Consider the following 25,937-nt stretch of genomic DNA (forward strand, 5'->3'; position numbering starts at 1 on the left):
TTAAATTACAAACATCTATTGCAAACTCTTGTCTCTTTAACATTTGGGGCTTCAATAAAATAGGTTCATTTACATTCAAATGATTACATCACATCACAACTGCAGCAATCTTCATCTGAATGCCTCATCTTCGTGTCAATGGCCCAATTCCAAACGGACCCCCGGCCCAATCCCACTGGACCCCTAGGACCTAGGGATTGATTTAAGCAGATCTGAGAAGATTTGACAGGCGCAGTCATTATGGTAATAGTTCCACCTTGCCCTCTGATAAGCTAGATGGAAGTTTCAGCATATTACCTATTCCAATCAAAATCCTCTCAGATCTCCACAAGTGCATAGGGTCTAGGAGTCCATCTGGGTTTTACTATCTGCAGTTCATTCATATTCACAGGCCTGCTCCTTCCTCACAGCACCTGGCCTGCTCCTTCCTCTCAGCACCTGGCCTGCTCCTTCCTCACAGCACCTGGCCTGCTCCTTCCTCACAGCACCTGGCCTGCTCCTTCCTCACAGCACCTGGCCTGCTCCTTCCTCACAGCACCTGGCCTGCTCCTTCCTCACAGCACCTGGCCTGCTCCTTCCTCACAGCACCTGGCCTGCTCCTTCCTCTCAGCACCTGGCCTGCTCCTTCCTCACAGCACCTGGCCTGCTCCTTCCTGAGGAGACTCGGCAGCTTTCTGGATGAATTGGTTCACAACATCTACGATCGTTGACACCTCTGCCATGGCCCCTTTACCTGTAAAGTGACACTCCCAAGTTACTTCAACGACGTATAAACCACAATAGAAACAGGTAAGAGGTACAAAAGGTGAAAGCTTGTACATAGTCCAGACAGAATACAATAGTATGTTTCATTTAGCAGTGAGGAACGACTAACACAAGCGTCGATTCCGTCAATCTAAACATTCCGCACGTTATGAACTATCAGCGCAACACACCTTGGTCTCCACAGACCAGTTTCTTGGCGATGCAGGGGATCTCAACGTAGCCAAACTCTTTAAGGATGTCCACCTGGCGAGAGGTGATGGGGTGATGCCACATAGCAGTGTTCATCGCTGGACAGAAGAGTAGAGGACGACTGGTATCCCAGGCCCGTACCACACACGTCTGAAAATAAGTAGAATACATCACAGTATAGTACATCACAGTATAGTAGAGTACATCACAGTATAGTAGAGTACATTACAGTATAGTAGAGTACATTACAGTATAGTAGAGTACATTACAGTATAGTAGAGTACATTACAGTATAGTGGAGTACAATAGAGTACAGTAGAGTACATTACAGTATAGTAGAGTACATCACAGTATAGTAGAGTACATCACAGTATAGTAGAGTACATTACAGTATAGTAGAGTACATTACAGTATAGCAGAGTACATTACAGTATAGCAGAGTACATTACAGTATAGTAGAATACATCACAGTATAGTAGAGTACATTACAGTATAGTAGAGTACAATAGAGTATAGCAGAGGATATTACAGTATAGTAGAGTACATTACAGTATAGTAGAGTACATTACAGTATAGTAGAGTACAATAGAGTATAGCAGAGGATATTACACTATAGTGGAGTACAATATAGTATAGCAGAGTACATTACAGTATAGTGGAGTACAAGAGTATAGTAGAGGATATTACAGTAAAGTACATCACAGTATAGTAGAGTACATTACAGTATAGTAGAGTACAATATAGTATAGTAGAGTACATCACAGTATAGTAGAGTACATTACAGTATAGTAGAGTACATTACAGTATAGTAGAGTACATTACAGTATAGTAGAGGATATTACAGTATAGTAGAGTACATTACAGTATAGTACATTACAGTATAGTGGAGTACATCACAGTATAGTAGAGTACATCACAGTATAGTAGAGTACAGTATAGTAGAGTACATTACAGTATAGTAGAGTACATCACAGTATAGTGGAGTACAAGAGTATAGTAGAGGATATTACAGTAGAGTACATCACAGTATACACAGTACATTACAGTATAGTAGAGTACATTACAGTATAGTAGAGTACATTACAGTATAGTAGAGTACAATAGAGTATAGCAGAGGATATTACAGTATAGTGGAGTACAATATAGTATAGCAGAGTACATTACAGTATAGTGGAGTACAATAGAGTATAGCAGAGGATATTACAGTATAGTAGAGTACATTACAGTATAGTAAAGTACATCACAGTATAGTAGAGTACATTACAGTATAGTAGAGTACATCACAGTATAGTAGAGTACATTACAGTATAGTACATTACAGTATAGTAGAGTACAATATAGTATAGTAGAGTACATCACAGTATAGTAGAGTACATTACAGTATAGTAGAGTACAATAGAGTATAGCAGAGGATATTACAGTATAGTGGAGTACAATATAGTATAGCAGAGTACATTACAGTATAGTAGAAGATATTACAGTAGAGTACATTACAGTATAGTAGAGTACATTACAGTATAGTGGAGTACATTACAGTATAGTACAATAGAGTATAGCAGAGGATATTACAGTATAGTGGAGTACAATATAGTATAGCAGAGTACATTACAGTATAGTGGAGTACAATAGAGTATAGCAGAGGATATTACAGTATAGTGGAGTACAATAGAGTATAGCAGAGTACATTACAGTATAGTAGAGTACATCACAGTATAGTAGAGCACATTACAGTATAGTGGAGTACAATAGAGTATAGCAGAGTACATTACTGTATAGTGGAGTACAGTATAGTACATTACAGTACAGTAGGGTACAGCACAGTACATTACAGTATAGTACAGCACAGTATAGTAGAGTACAGTATAGTACAGCACAGTATAGTAGAGTACAGTATAGTACAGCACAGTATAGTAGAGCACATTACAGTATAGTAGAGTACAGTATAGTAGAGCACAGTATAGTAGAGTACAGTATAGTACAGCACAGTATAGTAGAGTACAGTATAGTACATTACAGTATAGTAGAGTACAGTATAGTACAGCACAGTATAGTAGAGCACATTACAGTATAGTAGAGTACAATAGAGTATAGCAGAGTACATTACTGTATAGTGGAGTACAGTATAGTAGGGTACAGCACAGTACATTACAGTATAGTAGAGCACAGTACATTACAGTATAGTAGAGTACAGTATAGTAGAGCACATTACAGTATAGTAGAGTACAGTATAGTACAGCACAGTATAGTAGAGTACAGTATAGTACAGCACAGTATAGTAGAGTACAGTATAGTACATTACAGTATAGTAGAGTACAGTATAGTACAGCACAGTATAGTAGAGCACATTACAGTATAGTAGAGTACAATAGAGTACATTACAGCATAGTAGAGTACAGTTAGTGCACAGTATAGTGGAGCACATTACAGTATAGTAGAGTACAATAGAGTATAGCAGTACATTACAGTATAGTAGAGCACATTACAGTATAGTAGAGTACAGTACAGTATAGTACAGCACAGTATAGTAGAGTACAGTATAGTAGAGTACAGTATAGTAGAGCACATTACAGTATAGTACAGCACAGTATAGTAGAGTACAGTATAGTACAGCACAGTAGAATATAGTACATTCCAGTGTACTAGTAGTAGTAGTGTAGTACATTACAGTGTTCATGGTCATTGTATTGTTCATAGTAGTGTTCATAGTACTGTTCATAGTACTGTTCATATTAGTGTCCATAGTAGTGTTCATAGTACTGTTCATAGTAGTGTTCATAGTAGTGTTCATAGTAGTGTTCATAGTAGTGTTCATAGTACTGTTCATAGTAGTGTTCATAGTACTGTTCATAGTACTGTTCATAGTACTGTTCATAGTACTGTTCATATTAGTGTTCATAGTAATGTTCATAGTAGTGTTCATGGTCATAGTAGTGTTCATAGTAGTGTTCATGGTCATAGTAGTGTTCATGGTCATAGTAGTGTTCATAGTAGTGTTCATGGTCATAGTAGTGTTCATAGTAGTGTTCATGGTCATAGTAGTGTTCATAGTAGTGTTCATAGTAGTGTTCATGGTCATAGTAGTGTTCATAGTAGTGTTCATGGTCATAGTAGTGTTCATAGTAGTGTTCATGGTCATAGTAGTGTTCATAGTAGTGTTCATAGTACTGTTCATAGTACTGTTCATAGTAGTGTTCATAGTAGTGTTCATAGTAGTGTTCATGGTCATAGTAGTGTTCATAGTAGTGTTCATGGTCATAGTAGTGTTCATAGTAGTGTTCATAGTAGTGTTCATGGTCATAGTACTGTTCATAGTAGTGTTCATGGTCATAGTAGTGTTCATAGTAGTGTTCATGTTCATAGTACTGTTCATAGTACTGTTCATAGTAGTGTTCATAGTAGTGTTCATGTTCATAGTACTGTTCATAGTACTGTTCATAGTAGTGTTCATGTTCATAGTACTGTTCATAGTAGTGTTCATGTTCATAGTACTGTTCATGGTCATAGTAGTGTTCATGGTCATAGTAGTGTTCATAGTAGTGTTCATGTTCATAGTACTGTTCATGGTCATAGTAGTGTTCATGGTCATAGTAGTGTTCATAGTACTGTTCATGGTCATAGTAGTGTTCATGGTCATAGTAGTGTTCATGGTCATAGTAGTGGTCATAGTAGTGTTCATGGTCATAGTAGTGGTCATAGTAGTGTTCATGGTAATGTTCATAGTAGTGTTCATGGTCATGGTAGTGTTCATGGTCATAGTAGTGGTCATAGTAGTGTTCATGGTAATGTTCATAGTAGTGTTCATGGTCATGGTAGTGTTCATGGTCATAGTAGTGTTCATGGTCACAGTAGTGTTCATGGTCACAGTAGTGTTCATGGTCATGGTAGTGTTCATGGTCATAGTAGTGTTCATGGTAATGTTCATAGTAGTGTTCATGGTCATGGTAGTGTTCATGGTCATAGTAGTGTTCATGGTCATGGTACTGTTCATGGTCATGGTAGTGTTCATAGTAGTGTTCATGGTCATTGTATTGTTCATGGTTGTGTTCATAGTACTGTTCATGGTCATAGTAGTGTTCATGGTCATAGTAGTGTTCATGGTCATTGTATTGTTCATGGTAGTGTTCATAGTACTGTTCATGGTCATAGTAGTGTTCATGGTCATAGTAGTGTTCATAGTAGTGTTCATGGTCATAGTAGAGTTCATAGTAGTGTTCATAGTAGTGTTCATGGTCATAGTAGTGTTCATGGTAGTGTTCATGGTCATAGTAGTGTTCATGGTCACAGTAGTGTTCATGGTCATAGTAGTGTTCATGTTCATAGTAGTGTTCATGGTCATAGTAGTGTTCATGGTCATAGTAGTGTTTATGGTCATAGTAGTGTTCATGGTAATGTTCATAGTAGTGTTCATGGTCATAGTAGTGTTCATGGTCATTGTATTGTTCATGGTAGTGTTCATAGTACTGTTCATGGTCATAGTAGTGTTCATGGTCATAGTAGTGTTCATAGTAGTGTTCATAGTAGTGTTCATGGTCATAGTAGCGTTCATAGTAGTGTTCATAGTAGTGTTCATGGTCATAGTAGTGTTCATGGTAGTGTTCATGGTCATAGTAGTGTTCATGGTCACAGTAGTGTTCATGGTCATAGTAGTGTTCATGTTCATAGTAGTGTTCATGTTCATAGTAGTGTTCATGGTCATAGTAGTGTTTATGGTCATAGTAGTGTTCATGGTAATGTTCATAGTAGTGTTTATGGTCATAGTAGTGTTCATAGTAGTGTTCATGTTCATAGTAGTGTTCATAGTAGTGTTCATGGTCATAGTAGTGTTCATGGTCATAGTAGTGTTCATAGTAGTGTTCATGGTCATAGTAGTGTTCATAGTAGTGTTCATGGTCATAGTAGTGTTCATAGTAGTGTTCATGGTCATAGTAGTGTTCATGGTCATAGTAGTGTTCATGGTAGTGTTCATGGTCATAGTAGTGTTCATGGTAGTGTTCATGGTCATAGTAGTGTTCATGGTCATAGCAGTGTTCATGGTCATAGTAGTGTTCATAGTAGTGTTCATGGTCATAGTAGTGTTCATGGTCATAGTAGTGTTCATGGTCATAGTAGTGTTCATAGTAGTGTTCATGGTCATAGTAGTGTTCATGGTCATAGTAGTGTTCATAGTAGTGTTCATGGTCAGTCTGTCTAGTTAGAGGGTCCTAACCATGTCCTGTTGACAGGCAGTCTGTCTAGTTAGAGGGTCCTAACCATGTCCTGTCAGTCTACCAGTACAAGATCTCACCAGTAAGTTGTCACAGATGCCGCTGGCGATCTTCCCCAGTGTGTTAGCGTCCAGAGGGGCTATAACGAAGAGGTCAGCCCAGCGTCTCAGCTCTATGTGCAGGACAGGGTCAGAACGCTGGCTCCACAGCTATGGGACAATGGGAACATTATCAAGACATTATCAGATACATTATCACCTCTAGGTCCACAGTTGAGACAGATGAGTAGAATTCAGACCAGTTATCACATCTAGGTCTACAGCTGAGAAGTATTCAGACCAGTTATCACATCTAGGTCTACAGCTGAGTAGTATTCAGACCAGTTATCACATCTAGGTCTACAGCTGAGACAGAGGAGTAGTATTCAGACCAGTTATCACCTCTAGGTCTACAGCTGAGACAGAGGAGTAGTATTCAGACCAGTTATCACCTCTAGGTCTACAGCTGAGACAGAGGAGTAGTATTCAGACCAGTTATCACATCTAGGTCTACAGCTGAGTAGTATTCAGACCAGTTATCACCTCTAGGTCTACAGCTGAGACAGAGGAGTAGTATTCAGACCAGTTATCACATCTAGGTCTACAGAGGAGTAGTATTCAGACCAGTTATCACCTCTAGGTCTACAGCTGAGTAGTATTCAGACCAGTTATCACATCTAGGTCTACAGCTGAGTAGTATTCAGACCAGTTATCACATCTAGGTCTACAGCTGAGACAGAGGAGTAGTATTCAGACCAGTTATCACCTCTAGGTCTACAGCTGAGTAGTATTCAGACCAGTTATCACATCTAGGTCTACAGCTGAGTAGTATTCAGACCAGTTATCACATCTAAGTCTACAGCTGAGTAGTATTCAGACCAGTTATCACATCTAGGTCTACAGCTGAGTAGTATTCAGACCAGTTATCACATCTAGGTCTACAACTGAGTAGTATTCAGACCAGTTATCACATCTAGGTCTACAGATGAGTAGTATTCAGACCAGTTATCACCTCTAGGTCTACAGCTGAGTAGTATTCAGACCAGTTATCACATCTAGGTCTACAACTGAGTAGTATTCAGACCAGTTATCACATCTAGGTCTACAGATGAGTAGTATTCAGACCAGTTATCACCTCTAGGTCTACAGCTGAGTAGTATTCAGACCAGTTATCACCTCTAGGACCACAGCTGAGTAGTATTCAGACCAGTTATCACCTCTAGGTCTACAACTGAGACAGAGGAGTAGTATTCAGACCAGTTATCACCTCTAGGTCCACAGAGGAGTAGTATTCAGACCAGTTATCACATCTAGGTCTACAACTGAGACAGAGGAGTAGTATTCAGACCAGTTATCACCTCTAGGTCCACAGATGAGTAGTATTCAGACCAGTTATCACATCTAGTTCTACAGCTGAGTAGTATTCAGACCAGTTATCACATCTAGGTCTACAGCTGAGTAGTATTCAGACCAGTTATCACATCTAGGTCTACAGCTGAGTAGTCTTCAGACCAGTTATCACATCTAGGTCTACAGCTGAGTAGTATTCAGACCAGTTATCACCTCTAGGTCTACAGCTGAGAAGTATTCAGACCAGTTATCACATCTAGGTCTACAGCTGAGTAGTATTCAGACCAGTTATCACATCTAGGTCTACAGCTGAGTAGTATTCAGACCAGTTATCACATCTAGGTCTACAGCTGAGTAGTATTCAGACCAGTTATCACATCTAGGTCTACAGCTGAGTAGTATTCAGACCAGTTATCACATCTAGGTCTACAGCTGAGACAGAGGAGTAATATTCAGACCAGTTATCACCTCTAGGTCCACAGCTGAGTAGTATTCAGACCAGTTATCACCTCTAGGTCCACAGAGGAGTAGTATTCAGACCAGTTATCACATCTAGGTCTACAACTGAGACAGAGGAGTAGTATTCAGACCAGTTATCACCTCTAGGTCCACAGATGAGTAGTATTCAGACCAGTTATCGCATCTAGGTCTACAGCTGAGTAGTATTCAGACCAGTTATCACCTCTAGGTCTACAGCTGAGTAGTATTCAGACCAGTTATCACATCTAGGTCTACAGCTGAGTAGTATTCAGACCAGTTATCACATCTAGGTCTACAGCTGAGTAGTATTCAGACCAGTTATCACCTCTAGGTCTACAGCTGAGTAGTATTCAGACCAGTTATCACATCTAGGTCTACAGCTGAGTAGTATTCAGACCAGTTATCACATCTAGGTCTACAACTGAGACAGAGGAGTAGTATTCAGACCAGTTATCACCTCTAGGTCCACAGATGAGACAGAGGAGTAGTATTCAGACCAGTTATCACCTCTAGGTCCACAGCTGAGTAGTATTCAGACCAGTTATCACCTCTAGGTCCACAGAGGAGTAGTATTCAGACCAGTTATCACATCTAGGTCTACAACTGAGACAGAGGAGTAGTATTCAGACCAGTTATCACCTCTAGGTCCACAGATGAGTAGTATTCAGACCAGTTATCGCATCTAGGTCCACAGATGAGTAGTATTCAGACCAGTTATCACCTCTAGGTCCACAGATGAGTAGTATTCAGACCAGTTATCACCTCTAGGTCCACAGAGGAGTAGTATTCAGACCAGTTATCACATCTAGGTCTACAACTGAGACAGAGGAGTAGTATTCAGACCAGTTATCACCTCTAGGTCCACAGATGAGTAGTATTCAGACCAGTTATCGCATCTAGGTCTACAGCTGAGATGAGTAGTATTCAGACCAGTTATCACCTCTAGGTCCACAGAGGAGTAGTATTCAGACCAGTTATCACATCTAGGTCTACAGCTGAGTAGTATTCAGACCAGTTATCACATCTAGGTCTACAGCTGAGTAGTATTCAGACCAGTTATCACATCTAGGTCTACAGCTGAGTAGTATTCAGACCAGTTATCACCTCTAGGTCCACAGAGGAGTAGTATTCAGACCAGTTATCACATCTAGGTCTACAGCTGAGTAGTATTCAGACCAGTTATCACATCTAGGTCTACAGCTGAGACAGAGGAGTAGTATTCAGACCAGTTATCACATCTAGGTCTACAGCTGAGACAGAGGAGTAGTATTCAGACCAGTTATCACCTCTAGGTCTACAGCTGAGTAGTATTCAGACCAGTTATCACATCTAGGTCTACAACTGAGACAGATGAGTAGTATTCAGACCAGTTATCACCTCTAGGTCTACAACTGAGACAGAGGAGTAGTATTCAGACCAGTTATCACCTCTAGGTCTACAACTGAGACAGAGGAGTAGTATTCAGACCAGTTATCACCTCTAGGTCTACAGCTGAGTAGTATTCAGACCAGTTATCACATCTAGGTCTACAGCTGAGTAGTATTCAGACCAGTTATCACCTCTAGGTCCACAGAGGAGTAGTATTCAGACCAGTTATCACCTCTAGGTCCACAGAGGAGTAGTATTCAGACCAGTTATCACCTCTAGGTCCACAGAGGAGTAGTATTCAGACCAGTTATCACCTCTAGGTCCACAGAGGAGTAGTATTCAGACCAGTTATCACATCTAGGTCTACAGCTGAGTAGTATTCAGACCAGTTATCACCTCTAGGTCTACAGCTGAGTAGTATTCAGACCAGTTATCACATCTAGGTCTACAGATGAGTAGTATTCAGACCAGTTATCACATCTAGGTCCACAGAGGAGTAGTATTCAGACCAGTTATCACCTCTAGGTCTACAGCTGAGTAGTATTCAGACCAGTTATCACCTCTAGGTCCACAGAGGAGTAGTATTCAGACCAGTTATCACCTCTAGGTCCACAGAGGAGTAGTATTCAGACCAGTTATCACCTCTAGGTCCACAGAGGAGTAGTATTCAGACCAGTTATCACCTCTAGGTCCACAGAGGAGTAGTATTCAGACCAGTTATCACCTCTAGGTCCACAGAGGAGTAGTATTCAGACCAGTTATCACCTCTAGGTCCACAGAGGAGTAGTATTCAGACCAGTTATCACCTCTAGGTCTACAGATGAGTAGTATTCAGACCAGTTATCACCTCTAGGTCTACAGATGAGTAGTATTCAGACCAGTTATCACCTCTAGGTCTACAGATGAGTAGTATTCAGACCAGTTATCACCTCTAGGTCTACAGCTGAGACAGAGGAGTAGTATTCAGACCAGTTATCACATCTAGGTCTACAGCTGAGTAGTATTCAGACCAGTTATCACCTCTAGGTCTACAACTGAGACAGAGGAGTAGTATTCAGACCAGTTATCACCTCTAGGTCTACAACTGAGACAGAGGAGTAGTATTCAGACCAGTTATCACCTCTAGGTCCACAGGTGTTTTCTAGGATTTACACACGAGGTGAAGATCATTTCTGGATCCTTCGGGTCCGTGATGAATGTGTCCTTGTTATAAAGGCACGGCGATGCAACACGACATAATGTACATGACTGGAGACTCAAGTCTTAGTCAGACAGATGAGACAGTCTTCACCAGTAGCCACTTGTTTTCCAGTGTTTAAACCAGTGATTGTATATAAATTTAAAAAAATATATATATATATATATATTGCAAAAGAGCTGTTCACTGGCAGACTCAACTCAGCTGTTAGACTGCCTATTTAATCAGGAGTTTTTCCTGAGTTGTATTCGTTGTATGTACATAATACACATGGTATACACCTTCCAACCAAATTGCAGGTTCCTTCTGGACAACGACAATAAGACATAAAAGATAGGGATAACATCATAACGTGAATGGCAGTAGAGTAGACATTTAGCATCAATATAATACAGGAAGACACCATTTATAGTTCAATATTTACATGTGTATTGGAGACGGGGGGGCGGGGGGGGGCAGTGTATAAACTGAGCGGTGTTTAGCAATCATAATAAGAGTGATAAGCAGCAGTTGTGATGTGTGTGTGTGTGTGTGTGTGTGTGTGTGTGTGTAGCATGTACACTGACTGTACCAAACATTAGGAACACCTTCCTGATATTGACTTGCAAACCAGCCCCTCCACACCCCACCCCCCTTGTCCTCAGAACAGCCTCAATTCTTCGGGGTATGGACTCTACAAGGTGTCGTAAACCTCCCACAGGGATGCTGGACAAAAATTGACTCCAATGCTTCCCACACAGTTGTGTCAAATTGGCTGGATGTCCTTTGGTGAACATGAACTGATTTCTGTACTAGTAAACATAAACCAATTAAACTGAATGCCAACACTGTGCAAAGCTTGTCATCAAGGCAAAACGGTGGGATACTTTGAAGAATCTCAAATATAAAATATATTTTGATTTGTTTTAACACCTTTGTTTGGGTTACTACATGATTCCATGTGTGTTATTTAATAGTTTTGATCGAAAATGAACGAAAATGACCTAAAGTATGTTTGAAACATCATATTTCCAAATAGAAGTCCCCCTGAACAAGCTGATGCTGTTTGCTTAATACCGTCCTGTGCAGAGTCAGAGTGTGTTAGTGTCAACATCACCGCTACCCCCCCCCCCTCCCCTCCTTCACTTCTCTGCGCTGTGTGCACCTCCCCATTTACACCAGAGACCTGTATATAATGAAGACATGCACGTTTCTGCCTTTTCAATGGGAGTCGTTGTCCCAAAGGCGGGAAGGGAGACGACAAATGTAAAGTCAATCCGAAGTCTGCATTAGCCGCGCAGCATTTACGGTGTCATAGGGCCTCTTGCAGAAGTCAGGGCATATTCATACTTCTTGCACTTCGCTGAGCAGTGCAGAGCATTTTGTGAAGGAAGTTGACAAAGGGAGTGAGTTTGTTTATTTAGGATCTCCCGCCCCCTCACCTACCATCAACCAATCATGTCAATGCGGAGCTATATATACCTTCCGCATTGTTACAACATTTGAGAGGCGCACAGCGAGTTCCATTTGTCCCCCTGCGTACATCCGGAGGCTCTGCGATTGTGTCACATCATCCATTTCCGACAACATTTTCGGATCAAGAAAAAATTGTCTCTTAAGGTCGAAAATAAACCCATAGCAACGCATTTGGACTTCTTTTGGACAGATTTTTTTTTTAGCGAGAGTTAAACTTCTCGCTTCGCTTCTCCCTCTTATGTTTCACACGCTAACAATACTGAGAAATCACATCTTCCTCTCTGACGAGCGCTTTCAAACTCGTTATTTATATTTTAGGTTTGGTCCAACAGAAACGGTCACATGGACACTAAAACACAGTGAGACATTATTTCACTCTAATAAGAGTATAAATGATATTTTACCCAGGGATACGCATTTTATTCTGAGAAATAAACGTATGCCACGTGATTTCAGGTGGACAGGCTGTTCAAACAGTGTATTTGACCTTTAATTTTGCACGCCCAATTTTTCAGTTTTTGATTTGTTAAAAAAAGTTTGAAATATCCAATAAATGTCGTTCCACTTCATGATTGTGTCCCACTTGTTGTTGATTCTTCACAAAAAAAATACAGTTTTATATCTTTTATGTTTGAAGCCTGAAATGTGGCAAAAGGTCGCAAAGTTCAAGGGGGCCGAATACTTTCGCAAGGCACTGTATATAGGCCATATCGCCATTCTTCCAGCTATATTGATCGCAGGACAGGAAGTTAGCGGGCTAATTAGCGTTGGAGGTTAACTCACACTGTGAGAATCTAACACAGAATTTAGTAGCTGTCTAACACAGCGAGTGGTCACTGAGGATTAATATAACTATGTCTTCAATCTTCAGCTAGCTTAGTCTGTCACCTCCCTCGAAGTCTTCACAGCTCTCCCTCGTTGTGTTCCACCTGAGTCGCGTCAGCCAGGCTGTAGCTAGCTGTGGTTCTGTTTCAATACATTTGCAGGTGCCAATTTAATCCCTAGACTCTGTGAGCACAATGCAGACCAACGGTTTTTAAAGTCACTGGCGTGCTCCAGGATTATTTTAGGATTAGCCTAGTGAGTCATGTAGGGTTAGGTATAGATATCCCCTAAGAGATGTAGGCCTGGGTAAAGACCTACCTGCCCACCCCACTGAGTCCTACCTGCCAAACCCACCGAGTCCTACCTGCCAACCCCACCGAGTCCTACCTGCCAACCCCACCGAGTCCTACCTGCCAACCCCACCGAGTCCTACCTGCCAACCCCACCGAGTCCTACCTGCCAACCCCACAGAGTCCTACCTGCCAACCCCACCGAGTCCTACCTGCCAAACCCACCGAGTCCTACCTGCCAACCCCACCGAGTCCTACCTGCCAACCCCACCGAGTCCTACCTGCCAACCCCACCGAGTCCTACCTGCCAAACCCACCGAGTCCTACCTGCCAACCCCACCGAGTCCTACCTGCCAACCCCACCGAGTCCTACCTGCCAACCCCACCGAGTCCTACCTGCCCAGATTCCTACCTGCCAAACCCACCGAGTCCTACCTGCCAACCCCACCGAGTCCTACCTGCCAACCCCACCGAGTCCTACCTGCCAACCCCACCGAGTCCTACCTGCCAACCCCACCGAGTCCTACCTGCCCAGATTCCTACCTGCCAACCCCACCGAGTCCTACCTGCCAACCCCACCGAGTCGTACCTGCCCAGATTCCTACCTGCCAACCCCACCGAGTCCTACCTGCCAAACCCACCGAGTCCTACCTGCCAAACCCACCGAGTCGTACATGCCCAGATTCCTACCTGCCAAACCCACCGAGTCCTACCTGCCAACCACACTGAGTCCTACCTGCCAACCACACCGAGTCCTACCTGCCAACCACACCGAGTCCTACCTGCCAAACCCACCGAGTCCTACCTGCCCAGATTCCTACCTGCCAAACCCAGATTCCTACCTGCCAAACCCAGATTCCTACCAGGCAAACCCAGATTCCTACCTGCCAACCCCACCGAGTCCTACCTGCCAACCACACCGAGTCCTACCTGCCAAACCCACCGAGTCCTACCTGCCCAGATTCCTACCTGCCAAACCCAGATTCCTACCTGCCAAACCCAGATTCCTACCTGCCAAACCCAGATTCCTACCTGCCAAACCAAGATTCCTACCTACCAACCACAGATTCCTACCTGCCAAACCCAGATTCCTACCTGCCAAACCCAGATTCCTACCTGCCAAAACCAGATTCCTACCTACAAAACCCAAATTCCTACCTGCCAAACCCAGATTCCTACCTGCCAAACCCAGATTCCTACCTTCCAAACCCAGATTCCTACCTACCAAACCCAGATTCCTACCTACCAAACCCAGATTCCTACCTGCCAAACCCAGATTCCTACCAGCCAAACCCAGATTCCTAACTGCCAAACCCAGATTCCTACCTACAAAACCCAGATTCCTACCTGCCAAACCCAGATTCCTACCTACAAAACCCAGATTCCTACCTGCCAAACCCAGATTCCTATCTGCCAAACCCAGATTCCTACCTGCCAAACCCAGAGTCCTACCTGCCAAACCCAGATTCCTACCTACAAAACCCAGATTCCTACCTGCCAAACGCAGATTCCTATCTGCCAAACCCAGATTCCTACCTGCCAAACCCAGATTCCTACCTGCCAAACCCAGATTCCTACCTACAAAACCCAGATCCTACCTGCCAAACCCAGATTCCTATCTGCCAAACCCAGATTCCTACCTGCCAAACCCAGATCCTACCTGCCAAACCCAGATTCCTACCTGCCAAAACCAGATTCCTACCTACAAAACCCAAATTCCTACCTGCCAAACCCAGATTCCTACCTGCCAAACCCAGATTCCTACCTTCCAAACCCAGATTCCTACCTACCAAACCCAGATTCCTACCTACCAAACCCAGATTCCTACCTGCCAAACCCAGATTCCTACCAGCCAAACCCAGATTCCTAACTGCCAAACCCAGATTCCTACCTACAAAACCCAGATTCCTACCTGCCAAACCCAGATTCCTACCTACAAAACCCAGATTCCTAACCTGCCAAACCCAGATTCCTATCTGCCAAACCCAGATTCCTACCTGCCAAACCCAGAATCCTACCTGCCAAACCCAGATTCCTACCTACAAAACCCAGATTCCTACCTGCCAAACGCAGATTCCTACCTGCCAAACCCAGATTCCTACCTGCCAAACCCAGATTCCTACCTACAAAACCCAGATTCCTACCTGCCAAACCCAGATTCCTATCTGCCAAACCCAGATTCCTACCTACCAAACCCAGATTCCTACCTGCCAAACCCAGATTCCTACCTGCCAAAACCAGATTCCTACCTACAAAACCCAAATTCCTACCTGCCAAACCCAGATTCCTACCTGCCAAACCCAGATTCCTACCTGCCAAACCCAGATTCCTACCTACCAAACCCAGATTCCTACCTGCCAAACCCAGATTCCTACCTGCCAAACCCAGATTCCTACCTACCAAACTCAGATTCCTACCTACAAAACCCAGATTCCTACCTGCCAAACCCAGAATCCTACCTACAAAACCCAGATTCCTACCTGCCAAACCCAGATTCCTACCTACAAAACCCAGATTCCTATCTGCCAAACCCAGATTCCTACCTGCCAAACCCAGATTCCTACCTGCCAAACCCAGATTCCTACCTGCCAAACCCAGATTCCTACCTGCCAAACCCAGATTCCTATTCCCCAGATTCCTACCTACCAAACCTACAGGGGTCCAATAGAGTCCAGTCAACATTTACCAAACACTTTACCTTGGTGTGAGACTGGAACCAGGCTGTTTGACATCTGAAAGAGGATAAATACACATCTCTTACCGGGATGGCAGATGTGCTCCTGTAGTCGCTCAATATGAAGAGTTGAGAAAATATTTTGGTAGCCACAACTACAGACAGATTCGTCTGAGAAGACATTTGATTTCCAAACTGTGTTTTAACCGCAATTAGATATGGAAATATCAGACCAGTAAATAATTCTATATATATATATTTCATTGTCACATATACCGGTTACCGGATAGGTACATGTGTTGTTTTACAGGGTCAGCCACAGTAGTACGTCGTAACTGGAGCAATTTGGATTGAGTGTCTTGCTCAAGGGCACATCGACAGATTTTTCACCTTGTCGGCTAAAGTATTCGAACCAGCGACCTTTCGGTTAACGCTTTAACCGCTAGCCTACCTGCCCCAATAACCCCAAGGCTACCTGCCCCAATAACTCCAAGGCTACCTGCCCCAATAACCCCTAGGCTACCTGCCCCAATAACCCCTAGGCTACCTGCCCCAATAACCCCAAGGCCACCTGCCCCAATAACCCCTAGGCTACCTGCCCCAATAACCCCTAGGCTACCTGCCCCAATAACCCCAAGGCCACCTGCCCCAATAACCCATAGGCTACCTGCCCCAATAACCCCTAGGCTACCTGCCCCAATAACCCCTAGGCTACCTGCCCCAATAACTCCAAGGCTACCTGCCCCAATAACCCCTAGCCTACCTGCCCCAATAACCCCTAGGCTACCTGCCCCAATAACCCCTAGGCTACCTGCCCCAATAACCCCTAGCCTACCTGCCCCAATAACCCCTAGGCTACCTGCCCCAATAACCCCTAGGCTACCTGCCCCAATAACCCCTAGGCTACCTGCCCCAATAACCCCTAGGCTACCTGCCCCAATAACCCCTAGGCTACCTGCCCCAATAACCCCAAGGCCACCTGCCCCAATAACCCCTAGGCTACCTGTCCCAATAACCCCTAGGCTACCTGCCCCATTAACCCCTAGGCTACCTGCCCCAATAACTCCAAGGCTACCTGCCCCAATAACTCCAAGGCTACCTGCCCCAATAACCCCTAGGCTACCTGCCCCAATAACCCCTAGGCTACCTGCCCCAATAACCCCTAGGCTACCTGCCCCAATAACCCCAAGGCCACCTGCCCCAATAACCCCTAGGCTACCTGCCCCAATAACCCATAGGCTACCTGCCCCAATAACCCAAGGCTACCTGCCCCAATAACCCCTAGCCTACCTGCCCCAATAACCCCTAGGCTACCTGCCCCAATAACCCCTAGGCTACCTGCCCCAATAACCCCTAGCCTACCTGCCCCAATAACCCCTAGGCTACCTGCCCCAATAACCCCTAGGCTACCTGCCCCAATAACCCCTAGGCTACCTGCCCCAATAACCCCTAGGCTACCTGCCCCAATAACCCCTAGGCTACCTGCCCCAATAACCCCTAGGCTACCTGCCCCAATAACCCCTAGGCTACCTGCCCCAATAACCCCAAGGCTACCTGCCCCAATAACCCCTAGGCTACCTGTCCCAATAACCCCTAGGCTACCTGCCCCATTAACCCCTAGGCTACCTGCCCCAATAACTCCAAGGCTACCTGCCCCAATAACTCCAAGGCTACCTGCCCCAATAACCCCTAGGCTACCTGCCCCAATAACCCCTAGGCTACCTGCCCCAATAACCCCTAGGCTACCTGCCCCAATAACCCCAAGGCCACCTGCCCCAATAACCCCTAGGCTACCTGCCCCAATAACCCAGGTTAGGCTACCTGCCCCAATAACTCCAAGGCTACCTGCCCCAAAACCCCTAGCCTACCTGCCCCAAAACCCCTTAGGCTACCTGCCCTAATAACCCCTAGGCTACCTGCCCCAATAACCCCTAGCCTACCTGCCCCAATAACCCCTAGGCTACCTGCCCCAATAACCCCTAGGCTACCTGCCGGCCAGTCAACTACAAATCAATTATAACTCTTCACGACTAAACCCTGTGTCTGAGGTTTTCACTAGATGGTATACTGTTTATGTCAGAATGGACTTTTCATAGTAGGTTAGGAGAATTTTCGCAGCAGGTTAGGATAATTAGTATAAGGTTAGGAAAAGGGTTAGGATTAGCTAAAAATGCAACAACAACAAAACACTTTGGGATGTCAATTTGACCTAAACTCCATCTTATCTAGACAGGACCTCTGTTTGATAACCAACCTCCCACTCATGTGTGTCACTGTAGACTCTGACAGCCACATCAGCAGGGTTGTAGAAGTGCTTGGCGTGTTCTGTAGTGACAACACGCACATCCACCTGCAAACGGGAAGACACACACAATAAGGGTGTTATTCCAACCTTGAAAAACAAACCAACCCCTAATCCCTACCACCTCTCCCCTAGGATCAACCCCTAATCCCTACCACCTCTCCCCTAGGATCAACCCCTAATCCCTACCACCTCTCCCCTAGGATCAACCCCTAATCCCTACCACCTCTCCCCTAGGATCAACCCCTAATCCCTACCACCTCTCCCTAGGATCAACCCCTAATCCCTACCACCTCTCCCTAGGATCAACCCCTAATCCCTACCACCTCTCCCCTAGGATCAACCCCTAATCCCTACCACCTCTCCCCTAGGATCAACCCCTAATCCCTACCACCTCTCCCCTAGGATCAACCCCTAATCCCTACCACCTCTCCCCTGGGATCAACCCCTAATCCCTACCACCTCTCCCCTGGGATCAACCCCTAATCCCAACCACCTCTCCCTTAGGATCAACCCCTAATCCCAACCACCTCTCCCCTAGGATCAACCCCTAATCCCTACCACCTCTCCCCTAGGATCAACCCCTAATCCCAACCACCTCTCCCCTAGGATCAACCCCTAATCCCTACCACCTCTCCCCTAGGATCAACCCCTAATCCCTACCACCTCTCCCCTAGGATCAACCCATAATCCCTACCACCTCTCCCCTGGGATCAACCCCTAATACCACCTCTCCCCTAGGATCAACCCCTAATCCCTACCACCTCTCCCCTAGGATCAACCCATAATCCCTACCACCTCTCCCCTAGGATCAACCCCTAATCCCTACCACCTCTCCCTAGGATCAACCCCTAATCCCTACCACCTCTCCCTAGGATCAACCCCTAATCCCTACCACCTCTCCCTAGGATCAACCCATAATCCCTACCACCTCTCCCTAGGATCAACCCCTAATCCCAACCACCTCTCCCTGGGATCAACCCCTAATCCCTACCACCTCTCCCCTAGGATCAACCCCTAATCCCTACCACCTCTCCCTAGGATCAACCCCTAATCCCTACCACCTCTCCCCTAGGATCAACCCATAATCCCTACCACCTCTCCCCTAGGATCAACCCCTAATCCCTACCACCTCTCCCCTAGGATCAACCCCTAATCCCTACCACCTCTCCCCTAGGATCAACCCATAATCCCTACCACCTCTCCCCTAGGATCAACCCCTAATCCCAACCACCTCTCCCCTGGGATCAACCCCTAATCCCTACCACCTCTCCCCTAGGATCAACCCCTAATCCCTACCACCTCTCCCCTAGGATCAACCCCTAATCCCTACCACCTCTCCCCTAGGATCAACCCATAATCCCTACCACCTCTCCCCTAGGATCAACCCCTAATCCCAACCACCTCTCCCCTGGGATCAACCCCTAATCCCTACCACCTCTCCCTAGGATCAACCCCTAATCCCTACCACCTCTCCCCTAGGATCAACCCCTAATCCCTACCACCTCTCCCCTGGGATCAACCCCTAATCCCAACCACCTCTCCCTTAGGATCAACCCCTAATCCCAACCACCTCTCCCCTAGGATCAACCCCTAATCCCTACCACCTCTCCCCTAGGATCAACCCCTAATTCCAACCACCTCTCCCTAGGATCAACCCCTAATCCCTACCACCTCTCCCCTGGGATCAACCCCTAATCCCTACCACCTCTCCCCTGGGATCAACCCCTAATCCCTACCACCTCTCCCCTAGGATCAACCCCTAATCCCTACCACCTCTCCCCTAGGATCAACCCCTAATCCCAACCACCTCTCCCCTAGGATCAACCCCTAATCCCTACCACCTCTCCCCTAGGATCAACCCCTAATCCCTACCACCTCTCCCCTAGGATCAACCCCTAATCCCTACCACCTCTCCCCTGGGATCAACCCCTAATCCCAACCACCTCTCCCCTAGGATCAACCCCTAATCCCAACCACCTCTCCCCTAGGATCAACCCCTAATCCCAACCACCTCTCCCTGGGATCAACCCCTAATCCCTACCACCTCTCCCCTAGGATCAACCCCTAATCCCTACCACCTCTCCCCTAGGATCAACCCCTAATACCAACCACCTCTCCCCTAGGATCAACCCCTAATCCCTACCACCTCTCCCCTAGGATCAACCCCTAATCCCTACCACCTCTCCCCTGGGATCAACCCCTAATCCCAACCACCTCTCCCCTAGGATCAACCCCTAATCCCAACCACCTCTCCCCTAGGATCAACCCCTAATCCCAACCACCTCTCCCCTGGGATCAACCCCTAATCCCTACCACCTCTCCCCTAGGATCAACCCCTAATCCCTACCACCTCTCCCCTAGGATCAACCCTAATACCAACCACCTCTCCCCTAGGATCAACCCCTAATCCCTACCACCTCTCCCTAGGATCAACCCCTAATCCCTACCACCTCTCCCCTAGGATCAACCCATAATCCCTACCACCTCTCCCCTAGGATCAACCCCTAATCCCAACCACCTCTCCCCTGGGATCAACCCCTAATCCCTACCACCTCTCCCCTAGGATCAACCCCTAATCCCTACCACCTCTCCCCTGGGATCAACCCCTAATCCCTACCACCTCTCCCCTAGGATCAACCCATAATCCCTACCACCTCTCCCCTAGGATCAACCCATAATCCCTACCACCTCTCCCCTGGGATCAACCCCTAATCCCAACCACCTCTCCCCTAGGATCAACCCCTAATCCCTACCACCTCTCCCCTAGGATCAACCCATAATCCCTACCACCTCTCCCCTGGGATCAACCCCTAATCCCTACCACCTCTCCCCTGGGATCAACCCCTAATCCCTACCACCTCTCCCCTAGGATCAACCCCTAATCCCTACCACCTCTCCCCTAGGATCAACCCCTAATCCCTACCAACTCTCCCCTAGGATCAACCCATAATCCCTACCACCTCTCCCCTGGGATCAACCCCTAATCCCTACCACCTCTCCCCTAGGATCAACCCCTAATCCCTACCACCTCTCCCTAGGATCAACCCCTAATCCCTACCACCTCTCCCCTAGGATCAACCCCTAATCCCTACCACCTCTCCCCTAGGATCAACCCATAATCCCTACCACCTCTCCCCTGGGATCAACCCCTAATACCTCTCCCCTAGGATCAACCCCTAATCCCTACCACCTCTCCCCTGGGATCAACCCCTAATCCCAACCACCTCTCCCCTGGGATCAACCCCTAATCCCAACCACCTCTCCCCTAGGATCAACCCCTAATCCCTACCACCTCTCCCCTGGGATCAACCCCTAATCCCTACCACCTCTCCCCTGGGATCAACCCCTAATCCCTACCACCTCTCCCCTGGGGTCAACCCCTAATCCCTACCACCTCTCCCTTAGGATCAACCCCTAGCCCCTATACCCTAGGATCAACCCCTAGCCCCTATACCCTAGGATCAACCCCTAGCTCCTATACCCTAGGATCAACCCCTAGCCCCTGTCCCCTAGGATCAACCCCTAGCCCCTATACCCTAGGATCAACCCCTAGCCCTTATACCCTAGGATCAACCCCTAGCCCCTATACCCTAGGATCAACCCCTAGCCCCTATATCCTAGGATCAACCCCTAGCCCTTATACCCTAGGATCAACCCCTAGCCCCTATACCCTAGGATCAACCCCTAGCCCCTATACCCTAGGATCAACCCCTAGCCCATATACCCTGATTCTACTGCTGCATCAGTTACGGTATATTCAACATGTCAATACCTCTCATAAATACAAGTAGTGATGAAGTCAATCTCTCCTCCACTTTGAGCCAAGAGAGATTGACATGCATATTATTCATATTAGCTCTCTGTGTACATCCAAGGGCCAGCCATGCTGCCCTTTTCTGAGCCAATTGCAATTTTCCTAAGTCCCTCTTTGTGGCACCTGACCACACGACTAAACAGTAGTCCAGGTGACACAAAACTAGGGCCTGTAGGACCTGCCTTGTTGATAGTGTTGTTAAGAAGGTAGAAACTAGGGCCTGTAGGACCTGCCTTGTTGATGGTGTTGTTAAGAAGGTAGAAACTAGGACCTGTAGGACCTGCCTTGTTGATAGTGTTGCTAAGAAGGTAGAAACTAGGGCCTGTAGGACCTGCCTTGTTGATAGTGTTGTAAAGAAGGTAGAAACTAGGACCTGTAGGACCTGCCTTGTTGATAGTGTTGCTAAGAAGGTAGAAACTAGGGCCTGTAGGACCTGCCTTGTTGATAGTGTTGTTAAGAAGTTAGAAACTAGGGCCTGTAGGACCTGCCTTGTTGATAGTGTTGTTAAGAAGGTAGAAACTAGGGCCTGTAGGACCTGCCTTGTTGATGGTGTTGTTAAGAAGGTAGAAACTAGGACCTGTAGGACCTGCCTTGTTGATGGTGTTGTTAAGAAGGTAGAAACTAGGGCCTGTAGGACCTGCCTTGTTGATGGTGTTGTTAAGAAGGTAGAAACTAGGGCCTGTTGGACCTGCCTTGTTGATAGTGTTGTTAAGAAGGTAGAAACTAGGGCCTGTAGGACCTGCCTTGTTGATAGTGCTGTTAAGAAGCTAGAAACTAGGGCCTGTAGGACCTGCCTTGTTGATAGTGTTGTTAAGAAGGTAGAAACTAGGGCCTGTAGGACCTGCCTTGTTGATAGTGCTGTTAAGAAGGTAGAAACTAGGGCCTGTAGGACCTGCCTTGTTGATAGTGTTGTTAAGAAGGTAGAAACTAGGGCCTGTAGGACCTGCCTTGTTGATAGTGTTGTTAAGAAGGTAGAAACTAGGGCCTGTAGGACCTGCCTTGTTGATAGTGTTGTTAAGAAGGTAGAAACTAGGGCCTGTAGGACCTGCCTTGTTGATAGTGCTGTTAAGAAGGTAGAAACTAGGGCCTGTAGGACCTGCCTTGTTGATAGTGTTGTTAAGAAGGTAGAAACTAGGGCCTGTAGGACCTGCCTTGTTGATGGTGCTGTTAAGAAGGTAGAAACTAGGGCCTGCAGGACCTGCCTTGTTGATAGTGTTGTTAAGAAGGTAGAAACTAGGGCCTGTAGGACCTGCCTTGTTGATAGTGCTGTTAAGAAGGTAGAAACTAGGGCCTGTAGGACCTGCCTTGTTGATAGTGTTGTTAAGAAGGTAGAAACTAGGGCCTGTAGGACCTGCCTTGTTGATAGTGTTGTTAAGAAGGTAGAAACTAGGGCCTGTAGGACCTGCCTTGTTGATAGTGCTGTTAAGAAGGTAGAAACTAGGGCCTGTAGGACCTGCCTTGTTGATAGTGTTGTTAAGAAGGTAGAAACTAGGGCCTGTAGGACCATCCTTGTTGATAGTGTTGTTAAGAAGGTAGAAACTAGGGCCTGTAGGACCTGCCTTGTTGATAGTGTTGTTAAGAAGGTAGAAACTAGGGCCTGTAGGACCTGCCTTGTTGATAGTGCTGTTAAGAAGGTAGAAACTAGGGCCTGTAGGACCTGCCTTGTTGATAGTGTTGTTAAGAAGGTAGAAACTAGGGCCTGTAGGACCTGCCTTGTTGATAGTGCTGTTAAGAAGGTAGAAACTAGGGCCTGTAGGACCTGCCTTGTTGATAGTGCTGTTAAGAAGGTAGAAACTAGGGCCTGTAGGACCATCCTTGTTGATAGTGCTGTTAATAAGGTAGAAACTAGGGCCTGTAGGACCTGCCTTGTTGATAGTGTTGTTAAGAAGGTAGAAACTAGGGCCTGTAGGACCATCCTTGTTGATAGTGTTGTTAAGAAGGCAGAGCAAAGCTTTATTATGGACAGACTTCTCCCCATTTTAGCTACTGTTGAATCAATATGTTTTGACCATGACAGTTTACAATCCAGGGTTACTCCAAGCAGTTGTCACCTCAACTTGCTCAATTTCCACATTATTCATTACACAATTCAGTTGAGGTTTAGGATTTAGTGTTTGATTTGTCCCAAATACAATGCTTTTAGTTTTGACTTATTCCTTGGTAGGTATCTCTTTAACAACATTATAGCAGAGGGTGTAAAGCCATAACACCCTCTGTGTTCTGTTAGACAGGTAACTCTTTATCCACATTATAGCAGGGGGTGTAAAGCCATAACACCCTCTGTGTTCTGTTAGACAGGTAACTCTTTATCCACATTATAGCAGGGGGTGTAAAGCCATAACACCCTCTGTGTTCTGTTAGACAGGTAACTCTTTATCCACATTATAGCAGAGGGTGTAAAGCCATAGCACAAACGTTTTTCCAGCAGTAGACTATGATCAATAATGTCAAAAGCTGCACTTGAAGTCTAACAAAACAGCCCCCCACAATCATTTGTCATCAATTTCTCTCAGCCAATCATCAGTCATTTGTGTAAGTGCTGTGCTTGTTGAATGTCCTTCTCTATCAGCCGAAAGACTTCATTTGTTTACTGTAAAATGGCATTGTATCTGGTCAAACACCATTTTTTTCAAAAGTTTACTAAGGGTTGGTAACAGGCTGATTGGTTGACTATTTGAGCCAGTGGTTTACTATTCTCAGGTAGGGGAATACATGTTTTATTTTGTCTTATACAGTGGCACTCCCCAAAATAGAACCATCACATGAAAGCATGAACAAATAGATTCATTATGAATTATATTGCAGTGTTACAGTCCAGATATGAGGATGATTTTTTTTGTGTGGCTGATGTCCGAACCTTATTTGTGATTTACCTCTGTTTGTGCCTCTACAAATGTCCATAATTTGACATTCTGATATTCTTCAAGGTAAACTGAAGTTGATAAGTTTATTGGGCCGGTAAGGGGTTTGATCATTTAGCTCGGCCTCGATATGACCTGCTATTAGAAGTGTTGATTATCTAGGCCTATCTACCTACATAACAGATTTTCGGGGATAGAGCTAATTCAACGTAGCTTCCTTTTCTGCTGAAAACCGGATGTGGTAGCATTAACCTGTTACATTAATGCTGAGATTACCTGATATTACAAGTGTAACGTCGTGACTGCGCCTCTAGGATATGTAAATAATTATTTGCGTATGGAATTTCCCCGTCAGTTTCCATTAAATGGCATAATAACCCCTCTTGACAATACAGCGATAGATTTGGTTTGATACAAGGTGCACATCGTCCTCCAGCGGTATAATCATGCATGTGCAGGTCACAGAGAGCAACGGTTGACCCCATACCTGTTTGAGTAACGCTGACTCATGAATCCAAATATATTATATAAAAATATGCAATATTATTTATTATATATATTAAAAAATATAGCATTTTTATATATATATATAACAGTGGGTTATATATATATATATATATATATTGCATTTTTTCTTCTTTCTCTAATAAATAAAAATAAATAAAAATATAGTATATATATATATATACACATACATACATATATAATAATTAATAGTTAATAAAAAAAATAAAAAAATGAATCCAAATATAGCTAGCAGGAAATACATCCCAGTTAGATGCCTATCTACTTACCCCGGGCAACTCTAGAAGTTGGGAGACCAACAGAGGCACTTTGAGCGCTGCCACACTACCCGTGACCCCAACCAGCACACGAAATTTACCACACGAGTCTAACAAATCAAATTTCGGAGACGTTACGGGTGATTCCGCCTGCATGTTAGCTGGAAAACGATCACTACAAAAAAACAACTTCAACACGTTATTAGGAGCATGCTGATTGCCAAGAATACGCAAAATATCGCCAACTTTTAGCCTCTATAAACTTCGCATGATGCAGCTTCCGTAAACATTGATACCACGTGACCAACCGTGACTGGTGAACGAGCACGTATCGCAACG

The 25,937-nt window shown here is 45.2% G+C and overlaps 1 protein-coding gene across 3 annotated transcripts; it reads right to left on the bottom strand.

Annotated features, from left to right (window-relative positions):
- Positions 1 to 25,886, bottom strand: ppcdc (phosphopantothenoylcysteine decarboxylase). 3 transcript variants are annotated; one of them, XM_065002839.1, is made up of 5 exons: positions 25,611 to 25,886; positions 18,073 to 18,186; positions 6,239 to 6,367; positions 936 to 1,104; positions 1 to 733 (listed from the first exon to the last, which is right to left on the bottom strand). In XM_065002839.1, exons 1-5 carry the CDS (start codon positions 25,752 to 25,754, stop codon positions 630 to 632), a joined length of 660 nt encoding a protein of 219 aa, XP_064858911.1. In that variant the 5' UTR covers positions 25,755 to 25,886; the 3' UTR covers positions 1 to 629. The 3 variants fall into 3 exon arrangements, with proteins under 3 accessions (XP_064858911.1, XP_064858912.1, XP_064858913.1); XM_065002840.1 differs by having other exon boundaries at positions 18,091 to 18,186; positions 25,611 to 25,880; XM_065002841.1 differs by lacking the exon at positions 18,073 to 18,186 and having other exon boundaries at positions 25,611 to 25,884.
- Between the last annotated feature and the right edge of the window lie 51 nt (positions 25,887 to 25,937).

Source organism: Oncorhynchus nerka, linkage group LG17 (assembly GCF_034236695.1).
Source record: "Oncorhynchus nerka isolate Pitt River linkage group LG17, Oner_Uvic_2.0, whole genome shotgun sequence".
NCBI lineage: Eukaryota > Metazoa > Chordata > Actinopteri > Salmoniformes > Salmonidae > Oncorhynchus > Oncorhynchus nerka.

Excerpts from the sequence above, each read along its gene's own strand:
- ppcdc (XM_065002839.1), bottom strand. The coding sequence starts at position 25,754 with ATGCAGGCGGAATCACCCGTAACGTCTCCGAAATTTGATTTGTTAGAC. Across the intron at positions 6,368-18,072 it reads AGGTTGGTTATCAAACAGAG|CTGTGGAGCCAGCGTTCTGA; the intron begins GTCCTGTCTAGA and ends ATTGTCCCATAG. Across the intron at positions 1,105-6,238 it reads GCATCTGTGACAACTTACTG|ACGTGTGTGGTACGGGCCTG; the intron begins GTGAGATCTTGT and ends ACTTATTTTCAG.